The sequence below is a fragment of the Scardinius erythrophthalmus genome (genome assembly GCF_964197995.2).
Source record: "Scardinius erythrophthalmus genome assembly, chromosome: 4".
Taxonomy (NCBI): Eukaryota; Metazoa; Chordata; class Actinopteri; order Cypriniformes; family Leuciscidae; genus Scardinius; species Scardinius erythrophthalmus.
Genome location: NC_138224.1, coordinates 9659532 through 9681938, shown reverse-complemented (window position 1 = coordinate 9681938; position 22407 = coordinate 9659532). Strand labels below are relative to the sequence as shown.

Here is a 22407-nt window from a genome sequence, read left to right as displayed (position 1 = left end):
GTCTTTAGACAAAAGCTCTTGTTTCTCATCTCATAGGCAGCTCACTAGGTTTTGAAACAAAGTTTACGACTTTTTTCCTTTGTTTAGATAAAACATTAGGGGTTTTCCATTATCGTCCCTCAAAGGTAGTATACAAACTCAACTACACAATGGCGCAGGAGGCCTGCAAAGAGGCAGGAGGAACTATCGCTGCCTACACACAGCTGTTATATGCCCAGCAGGTGCCGCTCCTAAAGTAACACAAACATTTTAGGCTGCTGTTCATTTGTCTGAATGTTAAAGGGGTGGTATAATGCCTTTTTCACAAGATGTAAAATATATCTATGATGTACCCAGAGTGTGTGTGTGAAGTTTTAGCGCAAAATACCCCACAGATATTTTTATATAGCAAGTTAAAGTTGTCACTTTTTGAGGGTGAGCAAAAACGCACCGTTTTGTGCCTGGCTCTTTAAATGCAAATGAGCTGCTGCAGAGGGCGGGGTTTCAAGAGCGTCTGTTAGCAACTGCTATTACCTCACGCAGACACACTAAAATGACAGAAACTGTTCTGCCTTTAATGTTAAACGGAGTCAGATAAGGATGGAGAGACTCAAGAAGAAGTGACAACATGTAGAATGCAACAGGACGTCTCTGAATGGTTAGTGGATGAATTTATGTTGCTGATGTGGAGTTAACTATCTTCAATTAGGATATTCTGTCATGATAAATCTATAAATTGCTCATATGAACTGTTGTGAGATGCACACAGAGTGACTTTGTATTGCATGTGAAAAGATGGATGCTAAAGTTTGAGCTGACTCACAAATGTACTCTTATACAACAACTTTTCCTCTTCTCAACATGGACTGCGTGTTCCTGGGGGCGGGGTTTATGTAAATTCTAGGATTAGTGATGTCACTAACCCGAGAGGAATGTCATGTAGTCCCAACCAGCCGTTTGTTGTAGTCCTTTTCTTTAAAAGCATATATCTTCCTTTGCTTTGAACTTTGAGCTTTGTAACTTTGCAGATGTTGTTTATGCTCAAACAGCAACATTACACACTAACTAAAGTTAGAAAAGTGAAATCACACTCAACCACCCCTTTAACGTGTATCTTTTCTCTTACGCTTGTCTTGCAGGCAGGTTATAACATGTGCGCAGCAGGCTGGCTTGACAAAGCGAGGGTAGCGTGTCCCATGAGCTTCTCTAACCCAAAATGTGGCTTTGGACATGTGGGTATTGTGGACATGTGGGTATTGTGGACTACGGCATTCGCAATAACCTGAGTGAGACGTGGGACACGTTCTGCTATAGAGTGAGAGGTAAAAGTCCTTGTGGGATATTTGTGAAGCTGTTCAATCAGTGTATACAGGCAGGGACAAAGCTTGGGTTTAGACTGATTGTGTGTGTTTCAGATGTGAAGTGCGAGTGTAAAACTGGCTACATTGGTGACGGATACTCCTGTACAGGAAACTTGCTGCAGGTTCTCTCAGCCAGACCAACCCTGTCTAACTTCATGTCTGTGAGTACAGCTTCAGCTATTGACAGAATTACCGGCGATCGTTTTGACTTGAAAAAAATAAAAATACAAATTTTTGCTGTAATGGACTTACAATGGAAGTCGATGGGGCAAAGCTTTCTCGAGGGTTGAAATGTGAACCTTGTTTTTTTTGTTAAATCATAGAAATGATTTATTTATGGGCATGGTGAATCTTCTAGGATGTATCTGACTGTTCTGTCTTTTTCAGCAAATCCTGAATTATTCAACTTCTGCATCAGGAAAAAAGTTTGTGAATCGCTTAAGTAATATTACTGTCCAGTCCACTCTGTTTGTACCTGATAATGATGGCCTCTATACCAACCAGGTGACTCAAACATCCACCAATTATACGTTTAATTTTTGTTGCCATTTGTTGTCAATTTAAAGTTAAATGTAAAATAAACTTTGCACAAAAAATTTAGTGTAAATGTAAAAATGTCAACTCTAAAATTTTCCTTATGTGTTCAACAGACTTTGAGCGGCAGAGACATAGAGCACCATCTACTGGATGGGAGGGCTTTGGTACTTCAGGCACTTATTAACATCACTCATGTCCGAACACGACTGGGACAAAGCCTGACCATCACCAGCATCCCGGATCTGCAGAACCCTCAAGTAATGGTGAGGATATAAGTTACTTCATTGCTTAATTTGAGTTATATGGACACACTCTCTTTGATCTGCTTGTCATCACTCTCTTGCCTTCTTTAGACCTCCTCAGGATACATCAATGACCGTTATGTCATTGACTCCGACATTTTTGCATCCAATGGAGTCATCCATGTTCTCCAGGGCCCATTAAAAGCACCTCCCCCTCCACCTCCATCCATCCACCCGGCTCATAAGGCTGGGATGGGCATCGGCGTCCTGGGGCTCATCATCCTCATCGTAGCAGCTGGATTTGTGGGATACAATTTCTACACACATAAAACAAAGCCATTCCAGTTCCACTACTTCAAGGTAATCCTTGTTTATGCATCTTGTTTGTGTTCACGTCTATATTAGGGCTGTCAAAGTTCACTATTTATGGAAAAAAATAAGGTTTAACAAAATTATTCTTCTGTAGTGATGGGAAATTCGGATAATTTTACTGACTCTCTTGTTCGATCTCATCCATCAAAACGAACGAATCTTTATTCGAGTCATTTCGTTCAAGTGGCTTTAAATGTTATACTTTTAACAGCCAAATTCCCCCGAACACATCAACCTTTGCCATGTTCATCATACACTGAATAAGAAATCATTATAATGCAGTCAAAAATAATTTACAGGGAACATAAATAATTACTTTACCTTCCGAGTCTTTCGTTCATTTGTCACGTGACATACGAATGAATCATGAATCACCCATCACTATTTTTCTGAACATTATCAACATGAAATCATGACTTTGCGTAAACATACACGCCACTTTCAAGTCAAGTGGCGTGTTATTTATACGCATTTTGAGCTTTCCGCGTGTATGTCCACGCGCGTGTATGTGTACGCCGTTAAACGGCCGAGTGATTCCGCGTGTATGTGTACGCCGTTAAATGTCCGAGCGAAACGGAGGAAAATCTATATCTACATCTGGGGAGCAATATTTTTTTTCCTAGGATGGTAGGGAAACACTCATAAATGGTATTAACCCGAGTGATGGGTAGGTTTAGGGACGCGGTTGGGGTAGGTCATATATATTTATATACAGTAATGTAACGTAAATCAACGGCGTTGATAAACACGCTGAAAAGCGATTATGCGTGTTGATAACACGCCAAAAATGGAAATACGAATTGGCGTGTCATACATGCGCCATTTCATGAGATCAGTCTGACATTATCCACACAAATTATTTTGTGTATTAGATTCAGTGTTGGGGTAGTTACTCAAAAAAAGTAATTAGTTACTAGTTACTAGTTACTTCTGTAAATTGTAATGAGATTACTTTACTAGTTACTGCATTTGAAAAGTAACTTCACTACTTATTACTTTACTTTCCCATTTCTTAATTTACCCTGTAGATACCGACAAACATCATAGCCCTATCATCACTTAGCCTGTCCAAATAGTGTTTATAAATGTAGCCTACAAAATGGCATGTAAAATATGAAAGAATAATATACATGTCTGCACAAAGAAATATGCCTCACTGTAAAATCCACAAACAACAGGATAAAGGACAAATGTCTGCGGTGGTAGACACATAATCAGGGCTGGACTGGGACAAAAAAAAAAAAAATCGGCATTTTGGCCATAATAATAATAGCACACTAATATACATATATTGTAAAACAAAAGCACTGAAAAATAAAGGAAACTTTCATAATTAGTTTTGTACTAATTTCTATACTTGAAAGAGATATAAGCACATAATCTTTTATTTTGACGGAAAACATGGTTTACAAACGCGTCTCATTAAATTTATAGTAAATTACGGTAATCGTCAACTATGCAGATGTGGAAATAATGTATTACTGGGTAATGGGTTCCTACACTCATGACATTCCATACACAAAAGATAAATATATTTGAAATATATTTTCAGAGTATATTTTAGAATATATGCAAATATTTCAAATTGGCCCAATAAATATATTTCACACTTAACATCATATATTTTAGTTGTATTTCAGAATATATTTCAATGTATTTGGAATATATGCCACATATATTTTGACACTTTTGGGGATCCAAACAGAAAAAAAGTACATTGAAATATATTCTGAAATATAACAAAAATATATGATGTTAAGTGTGAAATATATTTATTGGGCCAATTTCAAATATTTGCATATATTCCAAAATATACTCTGAAAATATATTTCAAATATATTTATCTTTTGTGTATGGGATAGCCTAAGTGTTTTGAAAGTAACTGTTAGTTCTGCTTACCGCAGGCTCTACACTTTCTCATCTCTGTCCTGATCCTCCTCACTATCCTCATCATCAGCCACAGGAGCTGATGAAGGTCATGCTGCTGCAGAAAACATTTTGACACATTTTACAGCGTCTGCTTGAAGGGCCTGTGTCTATTTTTCACGCTATTTCTCTGCACATTCCTTGCGTTTCTTCTCCATCTCTCAGACTATTTTGACAGATACACACTGACACACGTGCACGCTCGATCAAAGCCCAAAGGGGGATGTGTTTAAAGATGTGATTGGACCAGCCCAGTGTCAATCAAGAAAAGATCCAATGGGCCACGGTGTTTCATGGACCGGTCAGCTATCAGGAAAAAAAACAAACTGACACAGACTTTAACTAATGCATTACACCGGCACGCACTTACTTAACCCAGCGCCACCAATTAAGCAAAACGAATGGGCCGCCGATGTACGAGTTTTATGGTCCGTTAAGAAGAAGAAAAAAAAAAAAGAGATGTCGACCCAAAAGGCACGTCCGCCCACTGGGAATCTCCCGGTAGTCCCGATGGCCAGTAACTTGCTGCCTGGGCATACAAAGTACATTTCACGCGAATATTTTTGTCCTTTCGAGCAATAAACTGAAAGTGATGTGAATATTGCCACTGGCCGGACCCCCCTGTCTCCGTCTCCATTTCCCGCTCCCCTTCGCACCAGCAGCTACGTCACTCAAATCGATCTCTATGACAACGGTGCACGCGCGCGCACACACACATACACAGACAGACATGTACGCAGCACAAACAGATCAGAGCTTTACACGCAGGCAAAAATGGCTTGGGTAACGCAGGAAAGCGCGTTCCTATAGTCTAGTAAAGTAGTGTAGTTACCGATATTTTTAGTGTAATGCGTTACTTTATTTCGTTACCCAAAAAAGTAATATCGTTACTGTAATTCGTTACTTTGTAACTCGTTACCCCCAACACTGATTAGATTAATTGCGATTAAATATTTTAATTGATTGACAGCCCTATTACATATACATCCTTTTTGTCTAAATGTGGTGTGTTTATATATAATTATTTGAATTATTATAATGTTAGGAGGATGAAGAGGAAGATGTGAACCCATCAGAATCCAGTCCAAACATCAGTAATCCTCTATATGACTCTGTACCTGCCACAAAAGAACAAACTCCGACGGTCAGTGATTCAAACGTGAGTAAAGCAGCTTTTTACCCAGAAAAAAACCAGAACCAGAAACCAAAACGTTTCCTATATGGTTCCTGTGTTTTTGGGGACAATATGAGAGTGTTCAGGAAACATTCTCTGTAGGCTAGAAAGTAGCAGGGAGTTTTTTTTTTATTTTATATATGTATATATATATATATATATATATATATATATATATATATATATATATATAGATTTATCCTAAAATTAACCTATACATAACTTTCTCTAATGGTTTTTAGGTTTTATTTTTATGACCATAAACTAACCTCCCCAGAACCTTGCAGGGAGTTTGTGTGTGTGTAAAAATTCTCAAAAGAATCTATACAGAACATTCTATACTTATTTATCTATACTTGTTTTTTGTTTTTTAAAAAGAACATTTACAAAACGTTCTCTAGTGGTTAATTTAAGGTTGAAAATTATGTTTCCAGAACATTTTGGGAACCAAAAATTGTTCGCTTGCTACAAGTTTATGTTTGGTTAAATGCAGGTAATTTTTATCAGGTTTTACAAGAATATACTCTTTCCTTGAATAAATGTGTTCACATTGATGTTCATTAAAAAAATGGATCTGTTTCGTCTTTTGCAAAAGGGCGAAGACAAGCATCAAGTGATTTCCAGTGGATCCTATGACCTTCTACAGGACAGCTGAAATCTCAAAGCCAAACATGTGCTATGTGATTATTTAAATCTCCAGCAACAAAGCAGTCAGACATTCCTGGTGCAGTTCTCTTTGAGAACATGAGAGGACATTGTGAGTCATGGGACAGTGCTAACATAGACGATCAATCAATTCAGAAATCAGTCTGAATCTACTGAGGTTGTGTGTGCATGTTTACTTTTGGATGCGAGACAGGAATTGAATGTGTAAATGTTTTGAACTTGTTTACTAGCAGTCTCTAAATTCTTTTGTACTACAGGCATTAATAATGTCCAACACACAATGTTTCAAATAAAAAGCATAAATGAAAAAAAAAAAAAAAAATATTCACAAAAAAATTTCACAAATGAAATAAAACAAGAACTGTGAAGGTTCTTTCTATGTACTATTTGAAAAAAGTATTTTGGGGTTACAATCTTTGACACATGCTTAATTATCCAAAGCACCTTAAAGTACATCCACCTGAAAATCATTTTCTGTTAAAGGTCCCGTTGCATGCGATTCCATGTTTCAAACTTTAGTTAGTGTGTAATGTTGCTGTTAGAGCATAAATAATATCTGTAAAATTATAAAGCTCAAAGTTCAATGCCAAGCGAGATATTTTATTTAACAGAAGTTGACTACAAAAAACGGCTCGATTGGACTACACCCCTCTACATCCTGCATTAGTGACATCACCAGAACCGTTTCTTGACTAACCTCCGCCCACAGGAATGCTCCCTCAACTCTACTGGCTACTTGCGCACTTCTTATAACTTAGGCTACTGTGTTTACTCAGCTCTTACGGTGATTTTCTGAAGTAAAACTGACGCTTCATCTTTTGTGTGATGTACAATAAACTTTATTAAACTCATCAGTACATGTTTGATCATCATTCAGACAGCAGACTTGTAGGCTATTAATAAATAATGGATACATAGCCTACAAGCAGATGACAAATACGTTATAATAACCGTAATTAAACTACTAAACCATACCTGTTTCATCTCTATACAGCAATCTGACTCTGTAGGCATTATTGTCCGACTCGAAATGAACGCCGTTACTGAGAGTTTCTGATATTATCATCATTCCGTGAGATGAATTTTTCCTGACAGACTGAGCACGAGCTCATGAAGCTCCGCCCCCTGTGTCGTCCAGCAGCACCTCATTTGCATTTAAAGGGGACACACTGAAACGGCTCGTTTTTCTGAGCCCCAAAAAATGTCAATTTAAACATGCTGTAAAAAATGATCTGTTGGGTATTTTGAGCTCAAACTTCACATACACACTCTGGGGACATCAGAGACTTATTTTACATCTTGTGAAAAGGGGCATAGAACGGGACCTTTAAGAAAAATGCTAAGAACTTACATGCTTAGGATATTGCCTGTGTGAAACGTTTGTTCAGTTTGCACTCTTGACAAAAGTTGTACACTTTTAAAATAAAAAGTGCATATTACAATAAAAAAAAAACTCAAAAATCATTGCCTTTTGGAATTTGAACCAGAAGCCTTGGAAGAAGGTAAGAGTATGTTTTAAGAATTGTGTGAAGATTGTCTGTTATACATTATTTGCGGTGTAACTAGTGTATTTTTACCTTTCCTTTTATGACAATGCCGGCCTCTTTACTCACTCTTTTCTGTCTCAAAATGCTTTAAGGAAAAAAAAAATATATATACAATTTATACTTCATAATTTTGTCTTCACATACATGAATTTAAATCTCAGTCCTCTCACCTGACTGACTACCTTGGTTTTGTCGTTTCATTTAATGATGGTGATAAGCTAATTGACCACAAGAGGGAGCTGACGACCACCTATTTGTTAATTGCCTTAAACACGTGTAACATAATGAATATGGACTTTTACTTGAGTATGAAAATGTTAACGTATGTATGTGTCGTTTCGGAATATAGTCAATGAGCCCAATTGAAGCAACTTAAGTCGGTTGGTAGTACTATACGACTCATGGTAGAAACTTATATCTGTAGTTTATCATCCGCTCCACTAGGCGACAGAAGCCGGATTCACTTTAACCCAGAGTCCATTCGAATCACTGTCTATGATTCGAATCAGATGTAGTAGATTAGAACCAGTAGAACCTTCAAATGCCACACACCGATCATGTCCATGTGAGTCATGAAAGCACTACATTTCCACATAACACGTTTATCGAAAATGTGATGTGTTAAAGACGTGTGTGTGTCACATTAATCGGAATGTGGTTTCACCCTCGTTAACAACCAAACTGTGTGTTTGTACCGGTTTGTACGTAGCCTAGAGCAGCAGTTCCTCGCTTTGAAATGTTTGATTAAGGCTGTTTCAACTCGTATTGACAGAAATCATGCCTCCAACGTTTATAAAATTATAAATAAGAAGCATCGTAAATATTCAAGATGAATATATCAATGTAACGTTATTTATTTGGCAGGCAGAGAAAACTTGTCATTGTGCACGTGTGATCTAAAGTAAGCACAAAACGCAAAGAAAGTTATATTTTAATCCACTTTGTGATGCAGAGGAATGTTTTGTAAATCAAGCAATGAAAAGCTGGTTTTGGTGGGTGTGTTCATAGATATCATATATAAAACTATTTTTTTTTTACAGTCTATATATAAACGCTTTTATATGATATCTATGGGTGTGTTTACGTGCTTGTCAAGCAATGTGATCGATTGCAAATCTGGCCAATGAGAGTTGAGAATGCCAACGCCTCTCGTTCCGGATTCGTTTGTTTTTCCCTAAAGGGCGTGACATATGTTTTTAACCAATGGCAACGCAGAAAAGAGAAAGAAGGGAGTGTTCGTTTAACAGGTCGCTTTCTCTGATCCCAAACCAGATATTTTTCTTGTCCATTTTGATATATTTGCACATGTTTGATTAAATGTATACATTTAGATAAACCATATAATGTGTTTTTTAGAATCCTCTACTATAATTTTCTTGTCTCTTTTTCCCCACAATTTTGTTTGCAAAAAGTTTGCAACTTTCTGTAAATAAACAAAAAAATATAAAAGTATAAATATTATGTCAAAGTACTACCCCCTTAATTTAAGAATTTCAGCTTTTTTTCCACCATTTTTTTTTTTTTACCACCACAGGACAACGAGTGTCATATCATTAAAATACACAAATGTCAGTCATCTAATATCACTGTTTTTAAATCTATCTTTAACATATATATTGCCCTAATTTTTTTTGCATCTAAATTATATACATTTATTTAATGTATATTATGTTTTATTATAGAGACTGTACATATACTATATGAAGTAATAACTGTGTATGTTTCCTCTACAGAATACAGGATGTGTTTGGAGCATCCTCTGGGACGTGTGGACAGACATTCACTGTAATGATGGACTTCTGCTGATGGACGGGTAAGACTTCTAACGTGTGAATGTTGTTGTCTGGCGCTAAACATGTAGGTTTCCATTATTTTCTTTTTGGAGGGTCACCCCTTTACAAAGCAAATGATAGGAACCTAAATAGGTGGGGAAGGTATGGCGGTTAACAGAAGTACTAGAAATACTTTCAATGAACTTTAATTTTATAAGTTACCTGTATTTTTGTTGTTGTTATTGTTGTTGTTGTTATTATTACTTAATCAAAACAACTGCAGTTTGATTGATATTCAAATGCACAATATATATAAAAAAAACATGATATATGAAAATGAACAAGAACGGAGTTATCTGTTTTTTGCAAATGAATTCTTCTGTTATATTCATTTTCATATATCATGTTTTTTTTTTTTTTTTACTTGTAACAAACAACTTGTAAATGTCCCAACTGGGAGAGGGTGTGCAATTTTCAAAGAGTTTAATTAAACTTTCATGTTATATATTTTTGCATGTATTAGTGTGAGTTGATAAATGTAACTGGTTGTGTACACTTGGCACATAATATCTAAATATCGATTAATGGATCGATACAGCCCTGAATCAAATCGTAATCGTATAATTTTTTGAGGTATCGGCAAATATCGTATCGCTGGCTGAGAGAATCAATATCGTATCGTGATTAACTGTCCGATTTACACCCCTATAATTTAATAGCATCATCAGAACTAAACTAGGATGAAGAATATATTGAATTATTACAGTATTACTGAGGTTTAATATAATCTGTCATTTGACACTGCACAGCTTTAGGAATTCAAGTTTTGTAGTCAATTTACATTATTTACATTAAATTATTTTAGGTATAAAACATGGTGTAATGTCTTCATGTCTTTTGGGGCAATAAATATGTAAATGAGATTGTTTGAGGTATTCTAAAAGTTGACGTTTATATACAATATAGAGCGCCGTCTTTGTTCATTTCTATCAGTATGGAGTAAACTCTTTGTTGATTTATGTCTTTGCCCCACAGGATGAGAGGTGTGTTTGGACCGTTACACCCAGTGACGTGTATTTGAGGGACATCTGCTCAGGCACAGGTAATGCTTCTAACGTCAGTGTGTGTTGGTGGCATGTAAATGTGTTAACATCATTTTTTCTTTTTGAAGGGCCACGGGGACCGGCGGACGACGACGACGGCGGCGGATTTTTTTTTTATTACCCATTTTCATTTTTTTCCAGTCAAAAGCATAACCCCTGCTGGACATCGTGCGGGAGCTTAGGAGAGGGACCATGATCCCCCACACCTCCTCACTCGCACCACAGCATTCATTCATATCGCAGAGATCTGGCTGGACTTGAACCAGCAACCTCTGAAACCGTGAGGCAGCGCTCTTACCTGTGAGCCACAGATCTCTTGCTGAGATATGTGCTGGAACTTCTATTTCACCTGGATGAGGCCTGTGATTCTACAATAAATCAGGCTGAGGTGGGGATTGAACCCATGCCTCCAGCGCAACCTTGTCCACAACTAACGTGTGTTTAGCCACTCGCACCACTGTGGCTTTCACACTGAGAGCTGGTGTTTATGCAACTTTCTTTGATATAATCACAACAATTTAACATAAGCAAGAATGGGATTTGAACTCTGGTCTCCTTGATTAAACCCCAATGCTTTATCACCTGAACCACTGAGTCTGTTGAGCTGAAGGGTGTTATGGATGGATTTTTATTGATAGCTTTGTTTTATTTGAAGGAAAAAGTCAGCAGTTTGGGATTTGAACCAAGACTCTCATGTTTGAAGGCAATTGATTATCCTCTGCACCACAGAAGATCTGATGAGGTATGGCTTGTTTTTTGTTTCTGTGATTTAAGGACGTGTTTAACCACTAGCACCACCTTGGGTTTCACATAGGCTGGAGGTATTTGAGGCATCACTACATTTCCTTGATGTTTACATTTTTAGCAATATGATTTTTTAGCAATTTATAAATATGATTCACCTAATCATTTCTAGCATTATTTTGTTTTTATTTGTATGAAATAATTTCAATGTTTTGACTGTATTTGAGCAACTTTTAATGTTTTTTATTCATAGGACAGCAGAGCAGAGATGGGAAAGTAAGGGAGTGTGATCAAGACATGTCAGGACTCTAACACCGGTGAGTCTACAGCTCTTATATGTAACACTGCTTCATGCATAGGGCTGGGTACCGAGTTTCGATACTTTTTAGGTACCGATCGAATTGCCTCGATACCATCGAGTATCGAAAAATGACATGTTGTTCGGTACCAGATTTCGATACCTAAGGGGTTAACTCGTCAATGTCAGTGCTCAAATACATATGAAATGCACAACGACACACATAAAGTTGCTCACGCACATACATGTGTAGAGTTTGCGTAACTCTACACACACGAGAAGCGCGGAACTCTCCGCGCACATACTCATATGAGACGCGCGTGCACGCACAAACTCTCCACGCGCATACGAGACGCGAGCACACACACAAAACTCGCGCACATACTCAATGAGACGCGAGCACACACACACAAACTCTCCGCGAACATATTCATGAGACGCGAGCACACACACATAATACCTTATAGATGTGGAAAAGTCGATCAAAAGTGTGGGTACATGATTTCTCCAGGCTCGATGCCAACAGCGCGCGATGCAGTGTTTGCGGTAAAATAATTGCTGCAAAGACCGGTACCACGATAAATATGATGAAGACCTTGACAGTGCACGGCCACGGAGTAAACATAATAGCAGAAAGTTGCTTCGCCTTCAACTCGTAAATGAAGAGGTACCTTGTTGATCACTCTGACAGTGTTTATATTGCAATAATAACCTACTGAGTGTACACAGCCGTTCAAAAATGTGTTGGTTAGTCAGAATTTTTTTTTTTCAGTAAGGGTGCATTAAAGTTATCAAAATTGACATTAAAACGTGTAATGTTACAAAATATTTCATTTTTAAATAAATGCTGTTCTTTTGACATTTTTATTCATAGAATCATGAAAAAAATGTATTATAGTTTCCAAAATATTAAGCAGCAAACTGTTTTCATATTTCTGAAGGATCATGTGACACTGAAGTAATGATTTTGAAAATTCAGCTTTGACATCACAGAAATAAATTACATTTTGAAATATATTCAAATAAGATTTTAAAATGTAATACTATTTCACAATATTACAAGTTTTACTGTATTTTTTATTTTTTTAAAAATCACTTTGGAGAGCATGAGCTCTTTATAAAACATTTTTTGTTCCTTTGTGCACTGGCTAAGGAGCATGAATCAAACTGAAAAAATAAAACCAACATTTTCTGAGGTAATGTGTTATGTAATCTTGTTAAAATGGATTTCATAAAATCGGTATCGAAAAAAGTATCGTTAGGAACCGGTATCGAAACTGAGGTATCGAAAATGGCACCGGATCGAAAGATTTTGAACGATACCCAGCCCTATTCATGCAGCTTTGAAACTTTTACCAATCGTTTGTTTGAATCAGTGGTTCAGAGCACATGTCAAACTGGCATTTGATTGCTGCAAAACAATGCTTCGCCACTTCATACTGTTTAGAACAAAGGTCTTCAATCCTGCTCCTGGAGGGCCACTGTCCTGCAGAGTTTAGTTCCAGCCTGCTTCAGCACACCTGCCTTAGAATATTCAAGCGATTCTGAAGAGCTTGATGAGCTGATTCAGGTGTGTTTGATTAGGGTTGGAACTAAACTCTGCAGGACAGTGAGCTCCAGGAGCAGGATTGAAGACCTCTGGTTTAGAAACATGTTTCACCACTAGGTGGCGTTAACCTGGTAAACTCATGAACCAGCAGCTAATATAGAGTTTTAACTGATCTCAGGTCACTTTTATAGTTTAGGTTCAGTTTTAGTGACAAACGTGTGTAGAAAAATGGAGTGTGAAAGTTAATTGTATTTTACTGGCCTGATTAACCAAGCCCTCCTAAAAACACACAAAAAAAATGTACAAATTAATAAAACACTTCACACTTCATAATTCATGTGATTTAATGATACCCACTTTCCCACTCACTACCTCTTGTGTGTTCTCGAACAGACAGAAAAAGACATTCTCCTACGCTCCGGGTTTGAAGAGGTCATGGACAATCACCCGACACAGTCTAAACTGAGAGTGGTAAGAACGTCTTGTTTTCCCACATGCTGTTTAGGCAAATAAACCTCAGTTTAGGTGACTGTGGTGGTCCCCAGGACTGGAGTTGAGCTCTACAAACAATCATCACTATAGATCCATTCCAACAGAAGTCATCTAATAAGAAAAAAAAAATCAAGAGGTTATTTACCAAATGTTGCATTGATTTGAAAGTGCATTCCCAATGAAATTTAGTCTCTACTACACGACGTGAAAGCGACAAGAGCTTTTACCATGTGCAGGTGTTTAAAACCCATGTCCTCCTACATCTGCTGTTTTCATAGCCTGGCAAGCCAGACCTACATCAAGATGTTAGGTCTGGCAACTCACCATAGACGCAGTTTAATCCGAGGGGCGGGATAAACGTCTGTCTTTCAAATTCCCTCTGCACGCAATAGGACCTTCAACCAACCAGAGCGTTTTCCCAACAGCGGAGCTAGTTGATAGATTCAACTTTTGCCATATCTGGGCGGCAAAACTACGAACACATCTTCCTTTTTTTAAAAATGAATTAAGTGCCGTTCTTTGCTCTTTTCTCAAAGAAAAACTTAACTCCAAGTCCTCCAGAGTCGCGGACAAAGCCGATTCGAAAGATGTTCGCCAGCAACAGCCGTCATTCTTTGTTTTCAAGTAGCAGGGAACCGTCGCAACTCTGTCGTCATTATGTTAAGCCGTGTTAATAACGTGATTGGCCTGACCCAATTTAGATTTTTGCAGCTCGAAAGTCTATGGAGAGTTGCTAGACTGCCCTGGCTGCAAAATACATTTTGCTGCCGCTAGGGTGCGTCTAGATTTCTAGGCTACTGTTTTCATATATTATTGCAGACACACTTATTGTCCACAAGAGGAGCAGCGGACACACTATAGAGCTGGTAAGTCCCGCCCCTTCCGTAAAACCCCGCTGGACCTCAAAGTTGAAAAACCGTCAATGCAAGTGAATGGGAGAAAATAATTATTTTCTGATCCAGTTTGAATTGTGCCATGAATGTGAACATATGTTGTCTGTGAATTTTTTATATAACTCTTCATGTTATGAGTTTGACAGTATATGGTATGATTCTTCAGCTAGCAGTTGTGGAAAAGACATAACGAGAAAGACTACATGTCGCCTATGTGACGTCACCCCATAAAGTTTACTTGCACGTGGTTTTCGCCAACATCAACGATTTTGTCCTCTCCCTGAAAGAAGGCGGTGAAGTGCACCAAAGACACAGCCATGTTTAGCGGGAGCGGGATCCGTGAGCTAGTGTTCGTGTGCGAGTGGTGTTGATGTTTCAAACGCGTCGAGAGTTGTAGTCCACAAAGTGCTCTCACACAAAGTCTAACCGTATCAAACTTCTACCAGCTAAATTGTATCATTCTTTACACGAAAAGTTATATAAAAAATTAACAGACAACATGTGTTCACATTCATGGCACAATTCAAACGGGACCAGAAAATCATTATTTTCTCCCATTCACTTGCATTGACGGTTTTTCAACTTTGAGGTCCAGCGGGGTTTTGCGGAAGGGGCGGGACTTACCAGCTCTATACTGGTCTGATCTCAGCCTGTGTTTCATCAGTAAATAGCCACTATTAGACACAACATTTTAGTCGTAATATTAGCAGTTGCATTGGTTTATAGATTTAGACAGTCTCATTTTGATAAGTAATCTGTCCTATGTTTCAAATTCCCAATCATGCTTTATTATAAAAACACAACAACACGAGGGCATTGTACTTTAACTGTGAACAAACATGATGCATATCATTATAAATAACTATAGACAGAAAAACAGCTACTTTAAACAAACAAACAAAAAACTTACAAACAGAAGAACATCGAACCGTATTTTATATCTTTACACTTTGAGCACGTGCCTTTGAGTTCAACACATTTCATCTTTTTAGTACCCATCAGTTGAGAGCTGATCTGGTTCATTTTCTAAAACTGTTCTCTATTCTCTAAATCCATGTTGCTCTGCTGGTCGAGACCGTGACAAAATCATAGATATTTCGGAATTTCAGCCTCACCTACAACTGGCCGCCGCCTCGATCATGTCGTTTCAAACTGAAGTGCAGTTTTCCATCCGCTCCTCTAGGCGGCGTCAGCGAGTTTCAGGTTCAGTCTGACAGCTTCTGATGCTTGACAACATGACGCTTGTTACAGTGGCCACAACACGTGCACACCGTTTAAACTATATCAACTGCAGATAACAGTGTTTTAATGTCACTCAACGACACATATTTCAGCCCATAAACAAACAAATCCCACACACGCTGCGATAAAGTTCAGGAAGCAAAGATGTCACGCGAGCGACTCAACTGTCATGTAAGTAAACTCTACAGATAAAGTGCTTTTCTCTTGCATTATCTTCTTATTAAGACTTTAAGTCATTATTCTGTGCTCTTAAGTCATTATTTACGGTTTTAGTTGTTATGTGTTGTTGCTTTCTTCTGATATTTCATAGCAGGGCTCATGTCAGTTTATTAGATTCATATTGTGATGATTAAATGTTGCATTTATTGTGACTATAAAATGAACGAACATGAACTAAAACGCACTAAACGTTCATTTTGTTGTGGTCTTTAACGTTAAGTCTTGTTATTTGACAGTTATGAAGGCTATAATGAAGGTCATCCTCTATGAAGGTTTATCACAGACTTTGTTTACATTCTGCTCTCTTGTTGAACTCACTGTCAGACTTTTAGAAGAACGAATGAATCAGTTGTTTTGCATTGGCTTTATAATCTTTGAATGAATCGCCCTCTGATATTCATATTATGAAGCATGAATCTTGTTTTTTTTTCTGTTGATGCAGTCTTACCTTTGATAATAATCTATAATTTAGCTATTAAATAACTAACTATGACCCGTTAACACGTAGATTTGTGATCTTATTGTTCTTTATTAATTGTTTATGGTGAATTAAACCTAGTCTTGACCTTAAAACTTCAGAATAATGTAAAAATCGCATTGAACAAAAAAACATCTGTTCGTTCTTTTTTGGGTCAGCACTCACACCTGAAGGAGGGTGTTTGTTTCTATTTCTTATGTTCCTGTAGGTCTGTGGCCTGTAAGACAGTAACTTAATTAAAAGAACAATAGATTAAACCAAAATATTATTACTGATTCAGCATTCAAACTATGTATTATATATTTTACACTGTACAGCTTTAGGACTTTAATTTATGTAGTCAATTACATTTAGCCTAACTATTATATAGACTAACTTTTAGATTGTGATGTTTTAGTTATTCAGTATGTAGTAATGTTTGTGTTTATGTTTCCTCTACAGAATACAGGATGTGTTTGGAGCGTCCAGTCATCAGAAGCAGAGCTCTGGGACGTGTGGACAGACATTCACTGTAATGATGGACTTCTGCTGATGGACGGGTAAGACTTCTAACGTGTGAATGTTGTTGTTTGGCGCTAAACATGTAGGTTACCATCATTTTCTTTTTGGAGGGTCATCCCTTTACAAAGCAAATGATGGGAACCTAAATAGGTGGGGAAGGTACGGCGGGCCAAAATTTTTAGACAGCTAATTTTTTTTTTTCATTGTATAAAGAAGCATAACCGCTGCTGGACATCGTGACGGGGTTCGGGGGGGGACCCGAAACATCCCCGCCCCTTCACACATACACCATTCACTCATATTGCAGAGATCTGGCTGGGATCAAACCAGCAACCTCTGAACCGTGAGGCAGCGCTCTTACCTGTGAGCCACAGATCTCTTGCTGAGACATGTGCTGGAACTTATATTTCACTTTTCACCTGGATGAGGCCTGTGATTTTACAATAAATCAGGCTGAGGTGGGGATTGAACCCACGCTCCCATGTCCCCAACTAACGTGTGTTTAGCCACTTGCGCCACTGTGGCTTTCACGTTGAGAGTTGGTGTTTTTGGCCATTTTGTTCAATATAATCAGAACAATTTAACACAAGCAAGAATGGGATCTGAACTCAGATCTCCTCGATTAAAGCCCAACGCTCTATTAACTGAGCCACTAAGTCTGTTTAGTTAGAGGATGCTCTGGATGAATTTTTATTGCGAGTTTTGCTGTATTTAATGGTAAAGGCAGCAGTTCAGTGATTGGCTGGGATCGAACCAGCAACCTCTGAAACCGTGAGGCAACGCTCTTACCTGTGAGCCACAGATTTCTCCAGTGTGGCCCTCCAGTGTGGCCCTCCAGTCTAGGGCCTTTTCTTTGATATAACTATCGATAACAATTTAATTTAAATTGCTGGGAGCGCAGACTGAGGAGGGATTTGAACCTTAACTTCAGCGCTCTCTTATCATCACAGAACGTGTGTTTTGCCACTTGCGCCACTGTGGCTTTCACACTGAGAGTTGGTGTTTTGGCCACTTTGTTTGATATAATCACAATAATTTAACACAAACAAGAGAGAGTTTTGAACTCTGGTCTCCTTGATTAAAGACCAACACTTTATCACCTGAACCACTGAGTCTGTTGAGCTGAAAGCTGTTATGGATGGGTTTTTATTGATGGGTTTTTGTATTTGATGGAAAAGTCAGCAGTTTGGGATTTGAACTCAGACTCTCATGTTTGAAGGCAATTGATTGTCCTCTGCACCACAGAAGATCTGATGAGGTGTGGCTTGTTTTTGGGTCATGTGTGAATTTGAATTATTAAGAAAGGTAAACAATTTTTGTCTAGACATTTCTTAAATGTTTAATTTTTTTTGCATCTTTGTTTTCCAAGCTGTCAATTTTTGCTGGTTTATAAATATGATTCACCTAATCATTTCTAGCATTATTCTGTGTTTATTTTTATGAAATAATTTCAATGTTTCGACTGTATTTGAGCAACTTTTAATGTTTTTTGTTTTTTATTCTTAGGACAGCAGAGCAGAGATGGGAAAGTAAGGGAGTGTGATCAAGACATGTCAGGACTCTAACACCGGTGAGTCTACAGCTCTTATATGTAACACTGCTTCATGCAGCTTTGAAACTTTTACCAATCGTTTGTTTGAATCAGTGGTTCAGAGCACATGTCAAACTGGCATTTGATTGCTGCAAAACAATGCTTCGCCACTTCATACTGTTTAGAACAAAGGTCTTCAATCCTGCTCCTGGAGGGCCACTGTCCTGCAGAGTTTAGTTCCAGCCTGCTTCAGCACACCTGCCTTAGAATATTCAAGCGATTCTGAAGAGCTTGGGTGCTTCTCAATATCCCTCCTCGTCTCCTCTCTCCTCCGTCCTCCATCCTATGACCCGGAAACCGATCGAGCTCAGCCATCTTGAAGGACATCTCAATTCTCTAATTGCACCGCGAGGAGTCGAGGATGGAGGAGTGAGGAGGCTTCCTGAGGAGTCATGAGCGAGGATACACAGGTGGATCCTATGCGGAAGAGTTTTATCGACTAAAACGTGAAGCACGTATAAATTCTCCTCCCCCTTCACATCGGTCACAATAATTTTGATTTATACTTTACTTTTGCAGTTTATATAAACCACACACCTCACATATTTCAACATGGTATCTTTCTTTATTATTATTTATAATGAATTTCTTAAATAAACAAATTTCAACAACATGAGGGCAGATCCTCTGAGCGCTGCTGATGACGCGATGAAGTGACGCTCGAGTGATCAAGGATTCCAATGTATAAAAAAAGCTTTCATTCGATCCCTCTGTCCTCGAGTCTTTTCCTTGCAGCCTTCCCTCGCATCCTACAGGGGGCGGAGCTGAGACGCGAGGAAAGGAAGCGAGGAGAGGAAACGAGGATACACTAATAAGAATTGAGAAGCACCCCACGATGAGCTGATTCAGGTGTGTTTGATTAGGGTTGGAACTAAACTCTGCAGGACAGTGAGCTCCAGGAGCAGGATTGAAGACCTCTGGTTTAGAAACATGTTTCACCACTAGGTGGCGTTAACCTGGTAAACTCATGAACCAGCAGCTAATATAGAGTTTTAACTGATCTCAGGTCACTTTTATAGTTTAGGTTCAGTTTTAGTGACAAACGTGTGTAGAAAAATGGAGAGTGAAAGTTAATTGTACTTTACTGGCCTGATTAGCCAAGCCCTCTTAAAAACACACAAAACAAGCAAGCCTTACGAATTAATAAAACACTTCATACTTCATATTTAATGGGATTTAATGATTTGTACATTTATTTAATAACAATGGAAACATCTGCAGTCGGTTTGTAAAAGGTGTCAATACATGTTTGCACTGTATTCTTATTACATTTACCTGACCAGCAGGTGTCGTCAACTTAATTATTTAAAACCAAGAATTATACCCACTTTCCCACTCACTACCTCTTGTGTGTTCTCGAACAGACAGAAAAAGACATTCTCCTACGCTCCGGGTTTGAAGAGGTCATGGACAATCACCCGACACAGTCTAAACTGAGAGCGGTAAGAACGTCTTGTTTTCCCACATGCTGTTTAGGCAAATAAACCTCAGTTTAGGACTTAAGTTCAAACAGACATCATCAGAAGGTGACATGCTAAATATAGGGCCTGTCCCAATACCAACACTTGAGTCTGATGTATTTCCTGTATTTGGCCCAAGTGTTTGTGAAGATCGTGTGTGTGTGTGGAATTTTTCTTATTCAATGGGGCACACTTACATCATAGTGGTGTGAAATTAAGTAAAGTTTTAAATGTCTGTTCAGTCGTCCCTATGTAACAGACAACACATTTGGTAATTGTGATGCTTCTAGTATTAAAAAGCAGTTGCACTTTACCAAAGCAAATTTTATGTAACATCTAATTAAAGTTTTTCTCAACATCTTGAGATTTTGGGCTATTGAGTTCAAAGATGAATGATGGGATACGCTTTAAATATCGCTCTGATGTGGTGTTAGAGATAATGTGGATTTAGTGTCCATTAAGAGCAATGAGCTTTGGCATTTATTAGACCCAGGACAGTCTTGTACATTGAACTTCCTGTCAAGTGCCCAAGACTGCAAGTGTGTGTATTGGGACAGGCCAGTAATCAACGTCATGAGGTAGGTTGTGAGTACAAGCAAGGCTTCATCAGTGAGGATATGGTGAAGAACCACCTTCCTCCACCCAGAGATGACACACTCATCCTCCTCCCATGATTCAGTTCTCATGCAAACCTGTATTTCTCGATCCTGCTCCAGCACTGCACATTTTTGTCTCCCTTATTTAATACATCTGATCTGATGCAAATCATCAACTCGTTTTCAGAGCTGCATGAACTAAAACTGCTATTAAATAAGAGAGACAAACAGAATGTGCAGCGCTGTGGTTCCCAGGACTGGAGTTGAGCTCTACAAACAGTCATCACTGTAGATCCACTCCAACAGAAGTCGTCTAATAAGAAAAAAAAATCAGGAGGTTATTTACCAGATGTTGCATTGATTTGAAAGTGCATGATCCCATTAAAGGGTTAGTTCACCCAAAAATGAAAATTCTGTCAGTAATTACTCACCCTCATGTTGTTCCAACCCCGTAAGACTTTCGTTCATCTTCGGAACACAAATTAAGATATTTTTGATGAAATCTGAGACCTGGATCTCTCCTCCTACAGGCTTATGGACACCTTAACTTGCTGGCCCAGAAAATGTATTATAGTCCAAGTGACTCCAGTGGCTCAATCTTAAGTTTATAAAGCGACGAGAATACTTTTTGTGCGCAAAAACAAACAAAAATAACGACTTTATTCCACTTTTCATTTCCTTCTCTCTGGACCTCGAGTCTTTTTACTTTGTGTTTAAGCGTAGCGCGTCTGTGTTGCACGTCACCACGTAGGCTTACTATTGGGCGACTCTGGTCATGTGTGATACATGGTGACGTGCAACACAGACGCGCTACGATATTACACTACGTTAAAAAAAAATCGAGGTCCAGAGAGAAGGAAATGAAAAGTGGAATAAAGTCGTTATTTTTGTGTTTTTGCGCACAAAAAGTATTCTCGTTGCTTTATAAACTTAAGATTGAGCCACTGGAGTCACTTGGACTTTAATACATTTTCTGGGCCAGCAAGTTAAGGTGTCCATAAGCCTGTAGGAGGAGAGATCCAGGTCTCAGATTTCATCAAAAATATCTTAATTTGTGTTCCGAAGATGAACGAAAGTCTTACGGGGTTGGAACAACATGAGGGTGAGTAATTACTGACAGGAATTTCATTTTTGGGTGAACTAACCCTTTAATGCTGTATTTAGTCACTAAAACAAATTGTAGGACAAATAATTTATCATCCATGACCTGTTTGCAGATTACTTGTCTCCATGGCCAAACATTTCTGCAATAATTTGCATTGACCGATATTATACTTCATAGAAATTCAGATTTCAGCTTGTTTAACTGTGTTTAAATGCTGTCTAAAATCATCTCTAGCTCATAGAGACGCATTCTCCGCCTGCAATGGCTAAATGAATCATGTTTTGAACAAATCAGTTAAATGAATGATTCTTGAGTCACTCACTTGTTTCGTTACTGAATGAATGTCACTTTATCGCCAACTACTGGCGTCTCGATGTAACCTGCAGAAAGAGTCGATGTAAAATCTCCAGCAATAATCTGACAGTCTGTCTGGAACTCAGACACAAAAGTCCCAATGCTGTTGGACTGAATATCAACTTCTGAACTAACTGATGTATTACTATATCTTATCTGCTGTGTGTAAATGTATATGTCTGTGGATTTCTACCCTTAGGACGGCA

General features: G+C 38.3%; 1 protein-coding gene across 1 annotated transcript; it reads left to right on the top strand.

Moving 5' to 3' along the window:
• Window positions 1-1118: 1118 nt before the first annotated feature.
• On the top strand, window positions 1119-20820 carry LOC308689069 (stabilin-2-like; the record flags this gene model as incomplete). Its single annotated transcript, XM_081362621.1, has 13 exons — window positions 1119-1301; window positions 1395-1501; window positions 1728-1844; window positions 1991-2140; window positions 2231-2479; window positions 5463-5576; window positions 10612-10678; window positions 11677-11699; window positions 13664-13741; window positions 17036-17133; window positions 18341-18353; window positions 20051-20128; window positions 20704-20820. The coding sequence occupies exons 1-13, from the start codon at window positions 1196-1198 to the stop codon at window positions 20818-20820; spliced, it is 1317 nt and encodes a 438-aa protein (XP_081218747.1). The 5' UTR covers window positions 1119-1195.
• Window positions 20821-22407: the final 1587 nt, after the last annotated feature.